The sequence below is a fragment of the Heterocephalus glaber genome, unplaced genomic scaffold, assembly GCF_053883595.1.
Source record: "Heterocephalus glaber isolate CG9 unplaced genomic scaffold, H.glaber_assembly_v1.0 deba00001744, whole genome shotgun sequence".
NCBI lineage: Eukaryota > Metazoa > Chordata > Mammalia > Rodentia > Bathyergidae > Heterocephalus > Heterocephalus glaber.
The window spans coordinates 1,330,359-1,351,337 of record NW_028258450.1 but is presented as its reverse complement, the minus strand read 5'-3'; the positions used below and the strand labels follow the sequence as shown (position 1 = coordinate 1,351,337).

Below are 20,979 nucleotides of genomic sequence, written 5' to 3'. Positions count from 1 at the left end.
GCCCATTAAGTTCCCCTAAAAAGGAGTTCCAAATCACACATGCACACACATGCATGCATGCACACACACATACACACCTGCTAGAGGTAGTGTTTTTCAGAATAGCAATTCTTTTTCCAGATTCAGAGTATGTCTGAGGAGAGGGGAAAGCTAGCAGGAGTCTTCAGTTAGAGGGTTGACAGACTTTTACTGTAAAGGGCCAAATGGCTTTGTAGGCTGCAATGTCTCGGTTGCAACTACTCAGATATGTTTGGTGTGAAAGCAGCTGCAGGCAAAAAAATGTATGAATGAACCTGCATGTTCCAATTAAAACTTAGTTTGCAGACTCCTGCCTTACACTATAAATTCTGTGTCATGTGACAGAGACCCAAAGTAAAGGTGGCTTAAATAAGAGAGGTTTATTTCTCTTGGGTAATGGTGCTGAAGTGGGCTGGTATGAAGTGGTGTGTGAGGCTGACCAGAGACCCAGGCTCCTGCTACCTTGTTGCTCTGCCATCTCATATGTTGGTCTTGTCCTCATGGTCCGAGATGACTGGGTGCCACACCTACACTCCAGTTAGGTAAAGGAGAGACATGTCCCTTTCCCAGGGTTGAGGATTCTACCCAGGAAATCAGTCGTAAAGTGGTCATACCTAGCTGCAAGGAGTCTGGGAAATGTAGTCCTTTTACTTACTACCATGTGCCTAACAAAATTGAGAGGCAGCTGTCAGTTTCTACTATATTCATCTCAACTGTGGGCTTAAAAAAAAAAAATTCTCCAATCTGAATAGAGCCTGTGAGCATTTTATGTAGGACATCAGCCTTTGTCTCTAGGTACAACACAGCAGGTAGTGTTAGGGAGTAAAGCAGGCCTGGTGGGTCTCATCTCCTGTCAGGATGACACCTGCGGCTCACCTCTAGTTTGGAGCTTCTGCTGTGCTGACCTTGTAAGCCCTGAGTCAGGCCTTTGAGAGAGCTAAAATAGGATTGTAATGGGAGATCTTCCAGTGTTGGCCAAATAAAACATGGAACAGAAGGTATCTCTGCTTGATACCAAACTAGTTTCCCTATAGGGCTAGGCCAACTCTGCCCTGCCCTCCCTCCACCCCATATCTTTATGTTATTTAGCGCTCCCCACTAAAAGCCAGAGCTCCCTGCTTAGACATTTGAATATGGATGTTTTGTTTTTAGATACTATTTCCATGAGCTTGTTTATGCCATCTCTACATGGATAAAAAAACATTAAGTTAAAAAAAAAAACAAAAAACATTAAGTAGAGAAGGCTGGCAGGGAGTGGGAGGAAGACAAGAACCCGAATCGCAACCCCTGTGTGACTTGGGGTCCAGCACCCAGCCTTGCTGTCCCATCCCCAGAGGCTCATGTGGCTCCAGGTCTGGAACTTAGGCAGCAGCTTTGTAGGCCAGCAGCACCTGCCCTCCCTGCCCCCTACTCAGGCACAGATCCAGGGCAGTTTGCTCTTGTGGCCCATGGTATCTGTCAGGGTAAACTGAAGGTGATTACATGATCGGTAGCTGGTTATTTAACTGGGAAAAAGGAAACCAAAAAGTTTTCCTCTTGCTCTTTCTTGCTCATTTTCTAAAACAAAGAGCTTACAATTATTTGATTTCACTGTATCTCGAAAGACCCTGTGTCCTCCAACGACTGAAGCTCTAAATGAGAACCTTCTGAGTTCTATCTATCAAGAGCCCTTTGCCTTCCCAGGGAGGAGAGTAAATCCCTGTAGGGCCCCCTGAAGGCCTGTGCCTCCTGTCATGCGTGGGTCCCACCAGCCTCAGAGCCCCCATCACTGTGGAGGGCACTTCAGTTACACTCAGAGCTCTCCCCGAGCATGCCGAATGTAGTGCTGATGGAGCCCGGCTTCCTGGGCGAAGTCCTGACCACACTCAGTGCAGGCAAAGGGGCCAGGAGGGCTGCAGGCCTTGTGTACCTGGCGGTGCCGCTTCAGAGAGGCCACCTGCCCAAAGGCCTTGCCACAGTCAGGACAAGGGAAGGGAGCCTGGGCCATGGTCGGTGCATCCGGCAGGGAGGGCCTGGTGCCTAGACCATGGCTGCGCTGGTGGGCGATCAGGGCCTTGGAGGAGGGGAAGGATCGGGCGCAGGTGAAGCAGATGAAGAGGGCTCCCTGTAGCTTCTGAGCCACGAAGTCCGCTGGGTGTTCCCGCTTCATGTGACGCTCCTGGAACTTGGAATCGGCGAAGGTGATGAAGCAGTGGGTGCACTGCGGGGCCCCTAGGTGGCCTGCGGGATGTGGGGAGAGGTCGGGGGAGGCCAGCAGGAGTCTCCAGGACCTCCCAGGCCCCAGCATCATGTCAACAATGCTTTGTGCTCTAGGCTCACAAGACTGCTGCTGGATAATGGCACAAAACTTTATTGGACCTAATTTATAGGTGAGCAGAATGAGGTTCTGAGAGGTCAGGCAAGTTGCCCAGTCATGAGGCCTGGACATGAAAAGGTGAAGCCAGGACCGGAACCCAGAGAGTCTGGCCAGCAGACACCAGTCAGACTAGAATATGGCTGAGGACTGAACCCCAGCTCCACCACTTCCTACGCAAACTAGTAGGACAGCTTCCTCATCTGGAAAATACCAGTATCTACTCCAAGGGTTGTTGGGAGGAATAAGTTAATTTATATAAGTGCTTAGGGCAGTGTTGTACAGTATCTGCAATTATTACTATCGAGGCAGGAAAAGCAACCAGACATCTGGAAGCTGAGCTGATAAAGCTAGGCCTTGGTGTTCTTCTATTGAACATAATCAGTTTAACAGAATGCCACAAAAATGATCAGCCACCCCCCTACCTTGGCTAACAGGAGTGACTGCTGCTCCAGCAGTCCCAGCTTGAGCTCTTTTCTTCCCGCACTCTACATAGGATTTATTAAGATAGCCAGTCAGAGACTTGTCCCTGCCTCCGGGCACAGCCCTCTTTCTTTGAACCCTCATTCAAATTACCACAGCCAATTCAAAATCCTATAAAGCCTTTTTAATACTCTCTTTCTGAGAAATCCTCAGTTCCCCTGCGGTATTACAATGAGCAATAAGCCCAACTTGTTCAAGGCAGGTGTGTTCCTAGCGGCCTGGCTGGAAGCACTGACACTATGGTTCTTGTTAAAAATTCCTAACCTCTCAGGGCTGGGGATTTAGACCAGTGGTTCCACCACCTGCTTCGCAAGTGCAAGGTCCTGAGTTCAATCCCCGGCACACACACAAAAAAAGAACAACAACAAAAATTCCTAACCTCTCTTTACCTCATTCCCTCACCTTAAAGTAAGCACCAGTTACACAGGGTCTGTTATTTAGGGAGACTGAGAGCATGCATGTTAGTCATTCAGAATATGAGAATGAATGTCTCTAGCATACAATAAGCTAGTAGGAGCTGCTGCTGCTACTTAAATCCAACAGGTTACTTTCATTCACATCAAGCTGTCCCTTTTTTTCAGCCAATTTCAGGGAAGCCCTGCAAGATGGATAGTGGCAGTGTCTTTTGACAGGCAGGGAAACTGAAGTCCAGTCACACTTAGAGTCTAGGGGAGCTGTTGGGACCAAAACCCTGGGGCTTGTCTCCCAGAAATATTCCCAGACATGTTTCCAATCCAAGCCTTTCCAGGAAGCCGCCCTCCCACTCTGAACTGCATCACATATCCCTCTGTGGCCGGGCCAGGGTGAATGCATCTGGGTATAAGGGTGAGGAGGGGCACTGCCGTTCCTAGCAGAGCAGCAGCACCTTCCTAGCAGACAGGGCCCCGGCGCACTAGACACTGAAATGCTACACAGGTTCCCTCGAGATCGCTCCCGCACCCACCCTCTTGTAGCCTGCGGTACTCACACAGGTTGCCTCCTGAGCCGCTGGGACTCGTCTCCTTGGGCGAACCTTGCTGTTCCATGTTCGCTTCAGGATGCAGGTCCTCCATGGTGACAGGGACGCCTCTGGTCAAGAGAGGAATATGTACGAGTGAGGCCATGTACTGTCACCAGCCTTAGCGGGCCCGCTAATCCTTTGACTCCCGCGTCACACAATCTGCATGAACTCTGATGGCGCTCTCACCAGAGAAGCCTCAAGCCTCCCAGAAGCTCAGAGTCCCCGAGTTTGATTCTCCTAAGCCTAGGGTCTTCCCCCCAAGTAACTCCCTCAGAGCTTGTGACCCTTGATCTTGACACCATCTTCATCCCACTCTCTCACGTGTCCTAAGACTGGTAGCGGTTCCCACTCTTTAGCTTGCCTTTTCTCGAGGGACATCCTGTGACCCTTGTTCCATCGAGACCCCCGCGTCCCGCTACCCTCAGCACTGCCTTCAGCTCCCTGCTCCAAAAGCTTGTAGCCCAGGCCTCTGCTCTTCTCGGTACACCAGAGGGCTGCCTTTCGCAGTGCCTGTCAGTCGCTCGCGACAGCGCCACCACAGGGCGTAGGATAAGGCCACTGAATCTTGAGCCCTCCCAAGGTCTCCGCTCCCTCTGACCTGACAAACTTCTCAAAGTCGAGGTCACAGATTTCCGCCCGGCAGTAGTAAAGTCACGCCGGTCCGGTCCTCAGACTAATGATGAGGGTCCCTCTCTGCTCTGCGGTGCATTATGATGACGTTTGAGAACCCTCCTGCCGTACAAACCTCAACCTACAGCGTCGCGGCGGGGAGGGGGGCTCCCGATGCGCAGGCGCCTTGGCCCCCTCATTGTTCTAGGCCTGAGGCCGCCCCGGCTGAAAAACGTGAGTGCTTTGGGATTGTTGCACAGCGCAAGATTCTGGGTCTCCCAAGTCGCGCTCCAAGACACACCCCCTCGTTGAGGGAGTGACGTCAGGTTAGAACCACCCGAACGCGTCCCGAAGAGTCTGAATTCCGTCGCTCTGGTGCTTTCGGCCTCCGTCCGCCGGGCGCTAAGGGCGGGGCTCCTCTGCCTGACCGGCCGTCACCAGCTGCGCTCCCAGGGTGTCCTCTCTGCTCGGTTGGTGACTTGGAAGGGGGGAGGGGAGAGCCATCCCCATGTCCCCAAGGGATGAAAGATTGGAGGCCGGATTTTTGAGTTTTTGAAGCGGAAAGCGAAACGCTTGCATCCAGAAAAAGGATGGACAGGCGCCCCGGTTTCCAGGGAATGGGCCCTGGGTACAGGATTTCTAGGTCCTGCAGGGTGACAACCGAGAATGGAAGTAGGAGACAGGATGGAGAACTGAAGCCTTGGTCCAGAGTGGGGCGGCTAGGGAAGAAAACGGCTAGGTGCTCTCTGACTCGTGTCTTCCCCACTCCTTATTTCCAGCAATGCCTCCGCCGCCGGGTGACGTGACAGCCTTGTTCCTGGGGCCTCCGGGCTCAGGAAAGTCCGCGCTCATAGCAGCGCTGTGTGACAAGGATGTGGAGACGGTAGAGATCCCCGAGGGACGACTGGACTCCGGGATCCCCAGCCTGAGAGCGGCGGGCCCCGGCCTCTTCCTCGGCGAGTTGAGCTGCCCACCCGCAGCGCCTGGGCCCTGGGCCGCAGAGGCCAACGTGCTGGTACTGGTGCTGCCCGGGCCCGAGGGGAATGAGGAGCCCTTTTCCCCAGAGCTGGGAGAGGCGGCTCGGGCCGCCTTGGCCCGAGGGACCCCGCTGCTGGCTGTGCGGAACCTCATTCCCGGGGATTCACAGCAGGAGGCTCAAGCCCGCGATCGGACTGCGGCGCTGCTGGACAGCTCAGGGTTGGGAGCCGCGGCTCTCTTCGTGCTGCCGAAGGACTGCAGCCACAGTGACGACTGTGAGGAGCTAGAGCGCCTCAGGGCGGCGCTGCGGAGCCAGGCGGAGGCGCTGCGGAGGTGAGCCACCGGGTTCCAGGCTGGGTGGGGAGGCCTGGTCCCTGTAACCTAGACCCCATCCACTAAAAGGTTTTTTGACGTGCACAAGACGCTGCCTTCATGGAGCTTGAGTCACAACTTTACTAGCTATCTGCTGAAGCCCTCCCTGGTCCTTTGCCTAGATAGCCTGTTGGAGCAGATTTTGAGGTCAGAGAGGCTCCACCCCAAGCCAGAGCTCTGTATTTGACCATTGCCTGTTTAGGCTCCACCCCAGTTAAGGGTCATTTGCAAATCCTGACCTGTCCAGAAAGCTCTTACCTCTTGAGAGCCTTTTGAGGTCACAAGTGTGGCTCCCTACCAAGAATTCTAGGGAGAGGCCTGGACCTATCCTGCAAATACTGCCCACAGGGAAATTGTGGAGGACTCTATCCAGTCTCTTCAGGAATGTCTGTGACCCCAGAAAAGATTTCACATGAAGCTCCTGGAGACTTCCCTCTGGTCCTCACCCTCAGCTTGGTTTTCAACCCCAGTTGCCCTAAAGACAAACCCTCAGTGAGCTCGACTATTTCTGGTTTTTTGTTTTTGGTACCGGGGATCAAATTCAGGACCTTGCGCTTGCAACACTTGCAGCAGCAGAAGTCCGCTAAATCCCCGCCCTGTGTAACTATTTCTGGATGTCCTCCCCCACTTCTTTTCTCCATTCTCCTTTCACTTCCTTGCCCACTTGCTAGCTACCTCCTAAATCCTCCAACCCATAACTGTCTGTTGCCTTTTTGAAGTTTTTGTTTTTGTTTGTTGAAACAGGGTCTTGCTTGTAGTTCAGGCTGTCCTTAAACTCACTGTGTAGATCAGGCTGGCCTCGAGTTTATAGTAGTCCTCCTGCCTCAGAATCCCAAGTGCTGAGATTAAAGGTGTGCACCACCACGCCCAGTTTAAAGTTTTTAAAACAGGGTCTCACTATATAGCCCATGCTGGCCTCCAACTCATGGCGAACCTCCTGCCTCGGCCTCCCCAGTGCCGAGATTGCAGGTTTGTACCACCAGACTGCCACGTGCCTCACTTTATTTTTTTAGCTGCTTCATTTTATGGACATCAAAATGAGGTTCAGAGAGGGTTAGCCTCCCTTACAGCTTCACCTGCCCCTTGATCCCTTAGCCACACCTCCTTGGTAAAAACTAGTAGACGAGACTTCTCCCCTCATAGGCCTTCCTGAGGGCTAGCCTTAGGGAAGAACGCCCTTAGGGACCTCCTCAAGGTGCGCTCAGCATTCATTTAGGCCATAACACATCTGACATTCTGGCCTTGCTCTAAGCCTCTCTTTTTGTGAGGTCTGTCCTCCCAGGAATTGTATCCCGAAGTCTACTGGAGTGCTCCTCATCTTTGCCTCTGGTGGAAATCTGACCTCAAGTCAACCCACCTGGTCATCAAGGCCTGATTACTGTCCTAAGCCTCTTCCTTATCTTCATTAGCTCCACCACCACCACGAGGTTTCTGTATGTTTAGCTGTCAGTCTGGCCCCTTTCCTCCTCCTACCTCACCCTGAGATTATTCAGAAAGCTCTGAAGCCAGATGTGGTGGCACACACCTGTAATCCTATCACCCTGGGAGCTGAGGCAGGAGAATCGAAAGCAGTCACATGGACTGCATATCAGCTCAAAGCCACCCTGGAACATGGTGAGATCCTGAATTAAAACCAAGAGAAGGCTCTTCGAGGTCAGCCTGGCCCAGCCCTGGTTACTCTAGCCCAGCTTTCCCATGTTTTCTGATCTTCCACCCTTGATCTGTCTCTCCCTGTCCCCGCAGGCTCCTGCCTCCTGCTCAGGATGGTTTCGAGGTCCTGGGTGCCGCAGAACTGGAGGCTGTGCGTGAGGCCTTTGAGACCGGTGGCCTGGAGGCTGCGTTGTCGTGGGTGCGTGCAGGCCTGGAGCGCCTGGGCAGTGCACGGCTGGACCTAGCAGTGGCGGGCACAACTGATGTCAGCCTCGTGCTGGACACGCTGCTGGGGTTGGATCCTGGTGACCCAGGGGCCATACCTGCCTCCATGCCCACCGGGCCCACCCCGTGGCCGGCCCCGGAATGCCCCAATGTGGTGCTCTGGGCTGTGCCTTTGGGCTCCCCCGGCACGTCCTCTGGCGCCACCCCACACCCGACCCACTATGACGCCCTCATCCTGGTCACCCCCGGTCCCCCCACGGAAAAGGACTGGGCCCAGGTCCGCGCCTTGGTGTCACCAGACGTTCCTCTTGTCTGCGTGCGAACAGACTGTAAGGGCAAGGATCCCGAGTTTCTGGAGGAAGAGGAAAAGGTGGAGAATCCCAGAGGCCAGAGCTTGGGGAACACAGGCGAAGAAGGGACACTGGGAAAAATGCTCAGCGAGGAGGAGAGACGTGGCGCCGGATCGCAGAAAGCGGGCAGCCAGAGTTTGCTGCAGGTGGACGGCGCCAACACCCAGGGCAGCGGGAAGTCAGGACGCGCGGCCCCTCTGAGCCCGGAGGACGAGACGTGGGAGGTGCTGGAGGAGGCGCTGCCGCCAGTGTTCCCCTTGTGCCCCGGTGGGCTCCCGGGCCTATGCGAGTGGCTGCAGCGTGCGCTGCCTTCTGCCCAGGCTGGGGCGCTGCTGTTGGCGTTGCCACCCGCCTCGCCCAGCGCAGCCCGAAAGAAGGCAGCGGCACTGCGGGCGGGGGCGTGGAGGCCGGCCTTGCTGGCCAGCTTGGCAGCAGCGGCGGCCCCCGTACCCGGGCTGGGTTGGGCATGCGACGTGGCGCTTCTCCGCGGCCAGCTGGCGGAGTGGCGGCGGGCGCTGGGCCTTGAACCCGCAGTGCTGGCGCGACGGGAGCGCGCCCTGGGCTTGGCTCCTGGGGAGCTGGCTGCGCGTGCGCACTTCCCGGGCCCAGTGACACGCGCAGAGGTGGAAGCGAGACTGGGCGCCTGGGCGGGCGAGGGCACGGCTGGTGGCGCCGCCCTGGGCGCCCTCTCTTTCCTGTGGCCTGCGGGTGGCGCGGCGGCGACAGGCGGTCTGGGATACCGCGCCGCACATGGCGTCCTGCTGCAGGCTCTGGATGAGATGCGGGCAGACGCCGAGGCCGTGCTGGCACCCGGTGAGGCAGCACCGTGATGGGTGGGGTAGGATGGGGGCCTGGGCTTCCTGCTCCACTGAGGGCTGAGAACCCCAAGTCCTAGTTAGAGGGATGGGGGCTTGAAAGTCTGAGCCTGACACAAGGGTTGGGGGGATCTGCTACTGGGAATCTTTGCACTTGGGGGTACAGGCTCCAACTTCTGGTTGGGGTATGTGGAGTCCTGAAGGTGAGCAGAATGTGGGGGACGGGATTCCTGATTTTTCTGTGGACCGGCGAGTATACTGTCCAGACTCTCCTGGGGCTAGTAGGGGGCCCGGACTCCCGGAAGGGAGTACATCCCTGTCTCCAGCTGCAGTTACTGGACGTCTAGTCGTCCAGGGTAGACGGGTTAGAAGCCTTAATTCCTGAGGAGGTCCACAGCTGGGCTCCTGGACTGCACTATGCGAGTCTGGGTGCTCCAGGGAGCTAGAATCCTTGCACTTCCTGATCTGAAAAGGAAATGGCCTAAGATGGGCCTTTCCCCCAGGAAACCGGGGGCCAGTGAACTTTGAATCTTCATTGGGTGGGGGGTTGACTCGGGTTTCAGAGGACTGTGAACCTTGGTTGCTAATCCTTGGGTGGTGGGAAGTCTACATCTGGAGGAGGGAACAAAGGGCAGATGGGAGAGCCATGGACCACTGGGTCTCTTGGGAAGTGAGGATGTCTGATACTTGTCTGGGGATCTGGTGTAAGGAGAATGATCGTAACAGAAATGGCGAGAGGGCTAGAGGCCTGAACTTGGTGGGCCCTGAAGGTGGCTGGAGACCAGGAGGGAGACCTGCATGTGGAAGAGTAAGAACTTGCACTTCAGAGACATCTCCCACAGGTTCTCATACTTTATCCTGTACATCCTCAGAGGGCAGTTGCCTCTCTTTCCGTGAAGGGGAAGACTATGGGAAGGGGTGTGACTACTCCCATCTTATAGGTGCCGAGTAATGGAGAGGATCTTGGGTGTGTTTCCCACCTTTAGGGTGTGCTTTTGTTTTTGTTTTGTCTTTGGTTTCTTCTGTCATTATAATAAGTTTAACCTATTTTGCCTTGTGTTTTGTGCACCTGCCTTTTGGGAGAAGCAGCTGGGCTGTCCTGCTGTGCTAGTCCAGACATCTTGGTGTGGCCTCCCGGAGAGGCTGTGGTCTGGTGTACGCAAAGGATGTGTCTTCGGGCAGGGTTCCCCCAGAATGGCTGGGCAGGCATTGCAGACTGTGGGAACAAACGTGAACTTGCCAGGCAGGAGTGAGGCAAAGGCAGAAACCACAGTGCCTGCAAGTTACAGGATTTTTCCTTGTCAAAACAGGAAAAAGGGAACCAATAGATGAGAGCAAGCCTAGAGAGAGCAGGCCAGAGGTGCAACAGCACAAAGCAAGGCTCCGTGTGGTCTGGTCCCTGCCTCTTCTCAGTCTCTGCCCCATCCCAGCCCCAACCAGGCTGAGAGATCTTTTTCATGTTTGAATAGGCCACAGTGGGTCCTGCCTCAGGACCCTTGCACTTGCTGTTTTTTTCCTGAAGTGTGGTGCCCCCCTATCTTCCCATGATTGGCTCCTTATTCGTAAGGTCTCCACTCAAATGTTCTCTCAGAGAGGTCCTCCGCGTTCACTCTAACTGAAGTAGCTTGTACACCCCCATTTCTGATCCTGGCCAGTTGATTCTTTTAAAGAAAATATTACTATAAAAATGATCTTATTTATTTATTTGCCCATTTATTGGCTGTTGTTCCTTTGCCTGTCATGTTCCCTGGTGCAGAACCAGCACAGAACAGTGCCTGACACCCCGGAGGTGCTTAGTAAATGAGTGTTATTTTCATTCATTGATCAGTGGCAGAACTAAGGCTGGTATTTAGATTGTTGCCCTCTTGCCATAGAAAGGAAAAAGGAACAAGAGCAGGAGAACTGAGCATTTAATGGAAGAGAACATTCCCGTTTGAGGTCAGGGCACTTAGGATCCAAGTGTGGTTTTATCACTGTCATTCTGTGTCACATGGGCCGGTGCTTTATTTTCCCATCTCCCGAATGAAAGGGCTGGACCAGAACCATAAATACTTCCTGAAAGGGTCGCCAAAAGGAAGGGGCACACATATGTTCAAGCCAGCTTTATTGGGGTGGCAGTCTGCAGCCTGCCGGGACTGACTCACAAAATGGAGACCAGCAGTCTCATGGGCTGAGCTGGAGGCTTATATAGGGTTTTTGCATGTGGGAGAGCACGTAGTCCTTTGATGGGGGTGGGTGACTCCAGTTAGGGCATATAGCAACAAATTCTGGCTGGGGACTGAGAAACAGGCCCCAGGAAGTCTCTATCTCATGGGAGTATCTGGTGGGATGAAGAGACAAGCTCCTGGAAGTCTCTGTCTTGCGGGGGGGGGGGGGGCGCGGGGGACGGAGTGACAAGCTCTAGGAGGTCCCTATCTTAAGGGAACATTTGGTCAGGAAACCAGAGGGGCAGAAAAGCCCCTAACTGGGTAGGAGGTCATTAACTAGGAGGGGTCAAGCCTTAGTTGTGTAGAAAGTTCCTGTTGGCCTTTAGGGAGGAGGACTGGGAGAAAGGGGAGGGAGCTGGTTCTGTGGGGGCTTTGGAATACCTAACACTTCCGAGATCCTATTTTCCTTGACAGCTGAGGGCAAGGTTCCTGGTCCTAGGGGCAGATAGTTGGGGAGTGGTACCCCCATCTGCAGTTTGAACTTTCACCTCCAGCACAGTTTGTCCCCTCAAAGTCGAGATGGCCATGATGGGGAAAGCATTTGACGCTGTACTGAATGGCTGCTGAGCTCGTGCAGCCCTAGAGGAAGGGGATTCACTTGCACCAGCAGCATCCAGCATCCCTCCTTGTTTCCCCCACTGTGCCCACTGTGTGGCGCCGGGGCCCTTAGTTAAGCATGAGAAAGCAGCTGTCCAACAGAAACATGTCACTTTAAACGTCCTGGTAGCCATAGCAAAAGAGTAAACAGCTGAAACTCACTGTAATATGTCATTTAACCCAGGATCCCCCCAATATTATCATTTCAACATATAATCAGTATTTTAAAGATAATTGAGATCTTTTACATTCTTTTGTGCTAAGTTTTCAAAATTTGATAGGTACTTTACCCCCTTACAGCACATCTCAATTCAGAGACTAAATTGTCACTGGAAGTGCTGGACTTGTATTTACTTTTCATACAATTTATAATAAGAGAAGTAGATTCACTTACCAAAGTTGTCCCAGTGATATTGACTAGTTTATCAGTCATGGAGATGTGAATTAAAAGCAAAACAAAATTCAGCTTCTCAGTTGCACTGGCCACATTTCAAGTACTACTCTGTAGCCACAAGTATTGAGCAGTCCAGACTTAGAACATTTCTCTAATGAGAAGAAACCCTATTAGCATAGCTCTAGAGTCAGGCAGTCCTACTGACTTTGGAGATGATCTTGGGCAGTGAATGGCATCTACCTCACGCACTGTGAGAATCCACTGTGTGTGCAATCTCACATACATGCACACACTAAGGACAGACTATAGCCCTCCTGGGAAGTCAGCCCCACTGAGCGCTCAAACATTAGTCTTGTTGCCCCTGCCCACACCCTCAGCCTTGGCCAGCACTGGGATGACTCTGGTCTGGGCATCTTCTGTTGACCCCATGCCTTTACTCACACTGCCCTCTTTTTCTGCCACTCTGCCACACCAATTTGGTCCTGCCTGACCTCTGCTGTATGCGTTGCTGCTGTATTTCCCTCTGCCCTCCTGCCTCAGAAATCAGGCCAATCAGATCATATCAGTGGAAGCAAGACAATTTTGTTTGTGTGTACATGTCTGTGCCCATTGAGGAGTGCTAGTTGTATTTATATAGTTGTATATTGGCACCATTGGGTTTCACAACTACTCTCTGGGGTGGTTGTATTTTACATGATGACTTTTGATGGAATTCAACTTTAGGTTTTGTGGAATCATAAAGTTGTGAGGGAGGCATCTGTCTCTGGGAGCATCAAAGCAGAAAAAAACTCAAACTCCCTTGTGGACAGATGACTGGCTGCCATCAGGGTGTGTCCATGTGACGGCTCAGGGCAAGAATCCCAGGAAATGTGTGACTCCTGGTGTCCCGTTACCAGACACAGAACAGACCCAAAAATGTGAGTGAAGCACGCTTATCACCATAGCAGAATTTTGTACATTTCTGGGTAATGATGGAGGGACTTGTGTCTGTAATAATGGAGAACAAAGAAGGACAAACCAAGGTTTGGATAGCCTATGGTGTTTTTTTTGAAGAATAAATAAAAATGAATAGAAATCTTGTTGTGTATTGTTTGGGGTTTGAAGGGAAGAAAGGATGCTTGGGATTTTTGGCTGAGCTGACAGCCTGGACTCTTGGGGCTGAGGGTGGTGACTCTTGATCCTGGAAGAGGAGGGCTGGTGGGGAATCTGCCAGGAAGGAATTCCTTGGGCTAGGATCAGGAGACTATCCGTTGTATCTGAGTTTTGCCATCCTGGGACTGGGGAGGCGTGGGCTTGGTCACTGTTAGCAACTTGAGGATTTGTTATGGTCAAGCACCTTACATCTGGAACCAGTGTGAACCATGAATGGCCCGGTTTGTTTTGCATCTCTGCAGCGAGGCCCTTGGATCGTCCTCCTCATTCTCACTCTAGACTTTGGCCACTGGGACAACAGAAGACATGATGTAAACAGAGGCTTGGAAGTGCTTGTCCATTGGGACTTCCTCTTTGGCTGTCCTTGGGACCACTGCCACATTGAGAAGCCCAGGCTAACTTGCTCAGTGATAAAGGGACACGTAGCCCAGTTACCCTTGGTACCCCAAGCCACAGCCCACCAACCCTCTGAAACAGCTGCCCAGCTAGCAGCTGAAACAGCAGAAGCAGCACCCAGCTGGTCCCAAACCAAGCTGCCGACACAGAATCATGCACTAAATAAAAGGCAATTCCTCCGGACTAAGTTTAATAAAGTGAAAATCACTGATAGTGATTTCTTGCCTGTCTGTGATGTGGGGGTCTCTTTCTGCCTCCAGCATGAGCCAGAGATTAAAATCTTCAACTCCTTCCTTGAGTCTCAGATCCATCTCTTGAAAACAAGGATGAGGACAATAGTGCCTATCACACAGCTGTCCTGGAGCTAAAGCAAGAAACATCCCATAACTGGAAGTGTTGGTACATGCCTGTAATCCCTCAGAGGCTGAGGCAGGATGATTGGAAGTTCAAGCCCAGCCTAGGCAACTTATTATTAAGACCTATGTAAAAATAAAAGGGAGATATAGCTCAGTATGAAGGGTTCTGGGCCTTTTTTTTTTTTTGAGACAGCAGCTCACTATCAGAATTGAGGCTGGCCTCCAGCTTGCTGCAGTCCTCCTGCCTCAGCCTCCCATAAGCTGGGATTATAGGGTACACCACCATGCCCGGCAATTCTGAGCCTCTTAGAAGCCACGGTTGGTGGTCATGGTGTTTATGAAGCATGCCTTGATCTCAGCCTTCTGATCCAGGGGCAGAATTGTACTTCCCGGCCTCCATGTGCTTTGGGTAAGGCCAAGTGACCTGGCTCCATCTAGTGAGTTGACACTGTTAAGTCATTTCTGGGTCACAGCTTTTATAATCACATGAGAGACTCTCCTGGGCTCACTCCTTTGGCATAGAAATCAGTCATGTTGAAGTTGGTGGCTGCTCTATGACTCTAATGACCAGATGGTGCTAAATGAGTACTAGAGTGAAGGAAACATTAGCGTTTTGTGAATAAGCACTCAGCAAGTATCCACTCCTTTCCCTTCCTCGAGGGGGTACATACCTCCCTGCTCCACTGATTTTGGTTTGGCGGTGGGATTCACCCTAGTGGAATGTCAGAGTCCTAACCTCCTCAAGGGCCTTAAATATGCTTGACTTTCATGCTCCTGTGATTTGTGGTGAGAACATCTGCCAGGGACCCACGGATCCAGGAGACTGTGGAAGCACATGGAGGACACAGTTCCCCCAGCCAAACCGGCCAACACACAACTAGAAAAGGAACCACCCTTCCAGCCCACAAAACCTTAGAAACAGGACTGCTTGTCCTAAATCTCAGATTGGAGATGGCTTATTACGAGGCAGCATTTGATGACTCATCCAACTTTGTTGTTCTCAACCAGAGATTAGGGACTTGTTTGTTACTGTAGCACAATCTAGTCTGCCCTGACTGCTGCAATGGTTAGCACCTGCCCGCTAATGGCCACTCGGTAAGTGGTAGCTATTATGATGATTACTATTTATTCAGACTTTGTCTGCAGAGCCATCATTCGTTCTCTTCAGGGCGGCAGGCACTGGGCTGAGTAGTTCTCATGTTTCATTTACCTCTTCCCACAACCCGATGAGGTTGTAAGTATTGACATCCACATTCTGCAGAAATGCAAACCAAGGCAAACAGAGGGAGAGGTTAATCAGGAGAGCTGATCAAGGACTCTGGTGTGATGGACTGAGGTTCAAATCGGGGTTCAGATTCTTCCTAGCTGACCCAAGGCCAGTGATACTCTGGATCCGCCTCAGTTTGTTAGTCCATAAAGTGGGATAATAATGTCAGTTTTATAGAGTTGTTGTTATTGTAAAATGAGGTGTAGCAAGGAAAGCCTTAGCACAGGGCCTGGCAACTAGTGTCCCTCTGTAAAAGGCAGGGTCTTCCCTCCCTTCCTTGAAAAGAGGGGGTTAGGAAAGAAGGCTGAGGCCTGAACCCCCTGCATGCCATCCCCCCAAGATGTACTGTGTCACAAGGACTCAGGCTTGCTCTGTTAACTTTAATTTATAAGCACATGGTGGGCTGCAGGCTGAGGACAAATGGGCATCTCAGGCCACACATATTCCTTGGTCCTTCACTCAGCCCTGCCATAGGGCAAGGAGGCTTCATGGCAGTCGGCCCGGTTGAGAAAGTAGTAGTAGGAGGCTGAGGGCACCTCAGCCCCAGGCTTGGCGTGGCAGGCACTCTTCGTGGCACAGCCCCGAGTGGCAAACTTGGCACTGATGATTCCTAGGAGGAAGATATCAGGCTGGAGTCAGCCCTTTGTTCTGCATAACTCAGGAGCTCCGCCCCTCCCACCTCCTCCCCCATTTCTCTGGAGCCCACTCCTCCCCTAGAACAGAATACTTTGGGCCTCCAGCCCTGGGACCCCTGTCCTTTCTTTCAGAGCTAGGCACCACTCACCAGCCTTTGCTCTGCCTGCCAAGTAGACGCAGTGTGTTTCCTGGCCAACACACTGGGCTAGCTCGGTCGCCACGCATGTATCCCGGAAGGGCACCACGCAGGAGGGGCATGACAGGCCATTCACAGTGCGATTGTACTGGGGAGCTGGGCATGCGGTGAAGTGTAAGGAGGGTTGGAGATTTAAGCCCTGATCCCAACCTCCCCCAGACCCTGGGGCACACCAGGCTTGCTAATGGACATTGCTTCTTACAGGTAAGGAAACAGGCTCAGAACCAGCCAGGCCTTTGGGGTGGGGCTGCCTTAGCAGGGCTGAGCTGGCACTTACGGGGCACGGAGCCACTGTTGCAGCCATCCCTCTGGCAACAATGCGTGTTCGTCACCATGTAGTTATTGGGTCCCATGGTGGTGGACACATAGCCTGAGTGGCAGTCTCTGGACTTCATGCAGGTCTTGACGGTGCTCACATAAGGGCCCTCTGTGGAGTGGGAGTAGGAACTGAGGGCAGATGGTGCTGGCTCACTGCTAACTTAGTATTTCCTAAGTCTGCACCTCCCCAGCCTTGCAACTCCTTTAGGTGGTCTTTTCCAGTGCCTTAACGGTATACTCCCTAATCTGCCTGCTCTTGAGTGGTTTATTACGTAGCCCTCCTTCCTGTACCATGAAGTCTGGTGGGCCTTTGGTCGTCTCCCTGTGGTTCTCATAGCCAACACCCAAGTGCCTACTGGATGCAGTCCCTTCTACCCACTTCACTCCACCCCACCCCACCCTACCAGACTTCTCTGGAGTCTTACAAGGTGCCTATGGCCACCCCTGTTCCCGTGTAAAAGTGGTCTCTTCCAGCCTTCAAGACTTTGCCTTTCAGTCTCCTCCAACAAATCCTACGTTGTACCCCCTCACTCTATTCCTCTCTCCTGGATTCTTCCATGGCCAGTCCCTAGACCTTCCATCAATGGGGTCTTGTTGGCCCTCTTGGCTATCTCCTCTGAGGTAGTCTCTTCCGGTCACCGCATCCCCCCCCATGTAGTGGTCTTTTCCAACCCAGTTCCGAGGTTTCCCCTCTTTACGCCACCTAGGCACTTCTCCTCGAAGGACTCTTCCAGCCTTCAAGCCTTTCAGGTCTCTCCTTCACCTGCTGACCATGTGTCACTGTCTTCTATCCCATCTTCCTTTCACACACTCCCCTCATGTCCTCATGGTTTCTTCCTGCTGTCAGAGTTGACCTTCATGGTCACTCCCTCAACCTGGTCAGGGGATTTTTCTGGGGCTCGTGGTCTCTTTCAGCTGTGAGTTAACGTCCTACACATACACATACACACACACACACACACACACACACACACACACACACACACACACACTCCCCGCCCCATCCCGCGCGGAGATCTCCTCCATTGCTCCCTTTTGCCCCATGCTTTCTGAGGTCTGAGGTAGGCTCTTTCATTTAAATTATGTCCCCCCACACACTTCCATTTCACTCATTGACCTCCCCACGGCTATCTATCTTCTCTTATCTATCTATCTATCTATCTATCTATCTATCTATCTATCTATCTATCTATCTGAGACAGGATCTTCCTATTTAGTTCAGGCTGGCCTTGAGCTCACTATGTAACCCAGGCTGGCCTTAAACTTGCAGTAATCTCCTGCCTCAGTTGCCCCAGTGCTGGCGTTACAGGCGTGTACCATCACACCTGGCCATTATTATTATTATTGGCAGTACTCAGGATTGTGCTCAGGACCTTCACATTGAATGGCATCCATAGCCTTTTTAAATTTTGAGACAAGGTCTCACTAAGTCGCTAAATTGTCCAGGCTGGGCTCGAACTTGGATCCTCTTGCCTCAGCCTCCCAGAGTGCTGGGATTACAAGTGTGGGCCACCTTCTACTTCCCTTTATGAAGATTTGCTCCATACTTCGGGGTTACCTTCCCTCTCCTGTCTGGAGTGCTTGCTTTTGTCTTTTCTCCTACCCCAACATCATCTGTGTTCCTTCAGGAAAGGTCTCTTCCCTGATCACATTCCCCAATCCCAGCGCAGCCCAGCGCGGCCTCTTTTTTCTACCCATCTACCTCTTGTCTGTTGGATTCTTCCCTCTCACTATTTTTCTGTTCTTCCACATCTGTTCCTCACTCCACACCCTATCTTTCTCTTCCCTGCTGAGTTTCCATGTTTCACCTATCCTGAGAACCGTGAGGACATCCTCCCCGTCTTCAAGCCTTAACCTCCGCCCTACTTTCCCCCGCCCCCCGCCCATCCCCCCCGCCCATCCCCCCATCCCCCCCGCCTTCCACCCCCTCCTTGGGCCTGAAGCCACACCCTCCTACTTTCGTGGGACTCGCTCACGATAATCACACACGTGTCCTTGCCGTCCTCGCACTGCCTCATTTTCCCGCTGCATGTTTTCTCTGGGCCATTACACACTTCGCAGGTTAGACTGCACCCTGAAGCGCAGAGGAGGAGGCTGGAGTTACTGCTGTGGTCTTCAGACCATGAATTCAACACTGGAGTTCAGAAGGGTGGGGGACCCCGGCGTGGTGCTGCACACACACCCCTAATCCCAACCCTCAGGAGGCTGAAGCCGGAGGATCATCGCCAGTTTGAGACCAGCCTGAGCTATGTAGTGAGTTCAAGGCCAGCCTGAAATACAATACATAGCAAAACAAAAACAAAAAGGGTAGGGTAAAGGGACTTTCGCCTCTTGAGGGAGGAGGAACCAGTGTCACACTGGTTTTTCATGGGGGGGGGGCATTGATTACTGCCCAAGGAACTATCTGGAGTCTGACAAGAAAGCCTGGATGATGTCAGCAAAGTGGCTTCCAGGGGTGGGAAGTGACTCTACCCTGGAGCCTGTTCACCTAATTACAAGGCTGGGGACTTTGGGCACCAGGGTCCTCTGAGCCAGCTCAGGGGCAGGGAGAGGTCGTGGCAAAGGTTTCTGTGGAGTTCTGTGAAATTTCAGGTCAGGCTGGTTCTTGGGTGTTGGGTGAGGAAATTTACTCCTTGCAGGTGCTGCATAGGCTTTCTCAGACTGGGTCTGCCATGTATTCTAGGCTGGCCTTGAAGTCACTATATAGTCCAGGGCTGACCTGGAACGTGTGGCAATCCTCCTGCCTCAGCCTCCCGAGTCCTGGGATTACCATGCCTGGCTTAAGCCTTGTTTTTTTGGGGGGGGGTACCAGATATTGAACTCAGGACCTTGTGCTTGTGAGGCAGGTGTGGTGCCACTGAGCTATCCCCAGCCCGAGCCTTGTTGATACTAGGAGCTCAGGCAGAGGTACAGGAGGCTGGGGTCTGCATCTCAAATCAAGGAGAAAAAGTGTGGTTCGGGGCTGAATTCTTGGTCCTGAGAGAGGAGACAACTAGAGGCCTGGACACCTGAGTACTAGGAAGAGCAAAACTGCCTGGACTCTTGCATCTCCAGGTAGGCGGAGGAAGGGCCTGGGTGCCTGAACTACTGAATCTAGAGAGAAAAGAAATCTTTCCACCCTTTGAAAGATTAATTGACTTTAAAAGATTTCCTTTTCTAATCAAGCTCTCATCTGATCTCCTAGAACTGAACTGTTTTATTTTGGGACCCTGCCTATGAGACAGAGGATTCAGAACCCACCAACCCCCCTCTCTCATAGATCCAATCAAGTAGTTCTTCCCCTGGACCCCAGGCTTTCTCGTTCTGACCCTTTGACTTCTTTGTGAATCTCAACTCCTCCTTTGCCTCTTTAGGACCTTGCTGAATGCTCTCTCACAGTCTTCCTACATTCCAGGAAGCCACCCAGGTCCCTTGACACTTACCAAGCCCCACAAGGGTGCAGAGCAGCGTGAAGGCCAGCAGCAGGAAGGTGTCCTGTCTCGTGGATAGCTCCATGGTATGTGAACCTGGAGTCCTGGGGCCTCGGCCCTTATAAAAAGCTGGGGAGGGGCGGGCCTGGACCCACCTTCACCGTGGGGTGAAAAATAGCTGAGGTCAGAATCCAGAGCAGTCTTCCGCAGCCTCCGGGTACCAGCATCCAAAAGGAAGCTAAACATCTTGTGCCCAGCCTCCTCTGCCACCGGGATCCCAAAAGTCGAGACTTGCAGGCCCCTCTTCCTTGAGGGCTCCAAAGGTTACTGTCTTGTTTTCTGACATTCCCACCCCAATCCAGGTTGGGCCACTCGATTCCCTGCAGGTGTAGAGCGGCTGTGAAGACTGGGATCCCCTCTCCTCTGTCTTTCCAAGGAGGCGCCTAGCGTGGGTGGGGTCCTACTTGGGAGCACCCAGCATGTCCAAACTCGTCCTGCGGGGGCTGGTGGCCTTCTCGCCCTTCCCTTCTTCAAATGCTTGACTCATACTCCCTCTTCTGTGTTTAAGCTGTTACAGCCCGAACCCCATCCAGGGCTGCGTCTCTGCGTCTCCAGGGGACCGAATAGAAGGGTTCCCGTCGGTGGCCAGAGGCAGGCGTAGTAAGAAACAAGGGTCTGAAGGTCGTATATTGGTGAACTGAGGCATTTTGGAAGCACTTCAGGCTCTGTGTGTGTGTATGTGGTTCGGGAATATGCTTTGTTTTGGGGGTTTTTTGGTACTGTGGACTAAACTCGGGACCTTGCGCTTGCGAGGCAGGCAGCAGAACCACTGAGCTAAATCCCCAGCCCCGTTTTGTTTTATTAATGGACCTTCCTCCGCCCCCGGCCTCAAAGGGCTGAGAGAGATGAGATTTCTCTCGTGTGTGTTTAGGGAGAAGGGGAGAAGTTTGTAGGCACAAGAGGTAGACGGAGATCCTGTTTTAGTAGGATCCAGGCTCCCTGAGAAAATCCACTCTGATATCTCTTTCCGGGATTGTTTGGGCGGTGACTACATCGTCCAATGAGAACAACGAATTTCTTCTGGGCTCCAATCCACAAGGCCATCTCGTTGCTAGGCACCCAGAAAACATTGTAAAATCACAGGAAGGCTGGCTAGAGTGGTGGAATCTGAGAGGCGGGGCCAAAGGAAAAGCTCGT

At 52.6% G+C, this 20,979-nt stretch overlaps 3 protein-coding genes across 6 annotated transcripts; 1 reads left to right on the top strand and 2 right to left on the bottom strand.

The window, feature by feature from the left end:
- Nucleotides 1-383: 383 nt before the first annotated feature.
- On the bottom strand, nt 384-4,392 carry Znf576 (zinc finger protein 576). Its single transcript, XM_004873094.4, has 3 exons — nt 4,216-4,392; nt 3,822-3,922; nt 384-2,238 (listed from the first exon to the last, which is right to left on the bottom strand). The coding sequence occupies exons 1-3, from the start codon at nt 4,230-4,232 to the stop codon at nt 1,811-1,813; spliced, it is 546 nt and encodes a 181-aa protein (XP_004873151.1). The 5' UTR covers nt 4,233-4,392; the 3' UTR covers nt 384-1,810.
- A 162-nt stretch (nt 4,393-4,554) lies between these two features.
- On the top strand, nt 4,555-13,126 carry Irgq (immunity related GTPase Q). 3 transcript variants are annotated; one of them, XM_004873098.4, is made up of 3 exons: nt 4,555-4,697; nt 5,243-5,774; nt 7,557-13,126. In XM_004873098.4, the coding sequence occupies exons 1-3, from the start codon at nt 4,565-4,567 to the stop codon at nt 8,866-8,868; spliced, it is 1,977 nt and encodes a 658-aa protein (XP_004873155.3). In that variant the 5' UTR covers nt 4,555-4,564; the 3' UTR covers nt 8,869-13,126. The 3 variants fall into 3 exon arrangements, with proteins under 3 accessions (XP_004873155.3, XP_004873157.1, XP_004873156.1); XM_004873100.4 differs by having other exon boundaries at nt 4,650-4,789; XM_004873099.4 differs by lacking the exon at nt 4,555-4,697 and adding an exon at nt 4,758-4,933.
- Nucleotides 13,127-15,356: 2,230 nt separating this feature from the next.
- Pinlyp (phospholipase A2 inhibitor and LY6/PLAUR domain containing) lies at nt 15,357-20,893 on the bottom strand. 2 transcript variants are annotated; one of them, XM_004873093.3, is made up of 5 exons: nt 19,795-20,883; nt 18,330-18,446; nt 16,332-16,481; nt 16,007-16,150; nt 15,372-15,832 (listed from the first exon to the last, which is right to left on the bottom strand). In XM_004873093.3, the coding sequence occupies exons 1-5, from the start codon at nt 19,865-19,867 to the stop codon at nt 15,678-15,680; spliced, it is 639 nt and encodes a 212-aa protein (XP_004873150.1). In that variant the 5' UTR covers nt 19,868-20,883; the 3' UTR covers nt 15,372-15,677. The 2 variants fall into 2 exon arrangements, with proteins under 2 accessions (XP_021106499.1, XP_004873150.1); XM_021250840.2 differs by lacking the exon at nt 16,007-16,150 and having other exon boundaries at nt 15,357-15,832; nt 19,795-20,893.
- Between the last annotated feature and the right edge of the window lie 86 nt (nt 20,894-20,979).

Coding starts and splice junctions, on each gene's coding strand:
- Znf576 (XM_004873094.4), bottom strand. Junction 2,239..3,821: donor CGGCTCAGGAGGCAACCTGT/GTGAGTACCGCA, acceptor CACATCCCGCAG/GCCACCTAGGGGCCCCGCAG.
- Pinlyp (XM_004873093.3), bottom strand. CDS start 19,867: ATGGAGCTATCCACGAGACAGGACACCTTCCTGCTGCTGGCCTTCACG. Junction 16,151..16,331: donor CAACAGTGGCTCCGTGCCCC/GTAAGTGCCAGC, acceptor CCGCATGCCCAG/CTCCCCAGTACAATCGCACT. Junction 15,833..16,006: donor GGCAGGCAGAGCAAAGGCTG/GTGAGTGGTGCC, acceptor TCTTCCTCCTAG/GAATCATCAGTGCCAAGTTT.
- Irgq (XM_004873098.4), top strand. CDS start 4,565: ATGATGACGTTTGAGAACCCTCCTGCCGTACAAACCTCAACCTACAGC. Junction 4,698..5,242: donor GGCCGCCCCGGCTGAAAAAC/GTGAGTGCTTTG, acceptor CCTTATTTCCAG/CAATGCCTCCGCCGCCGGGT. Junction 5,775..7,556: donor CAGGCGGAGGCGCTGCGGAG/GTGAGCCACCGG, acceptor CTGTCCCCGCAG/GCTCCTGCCTCCTGCTCAGG.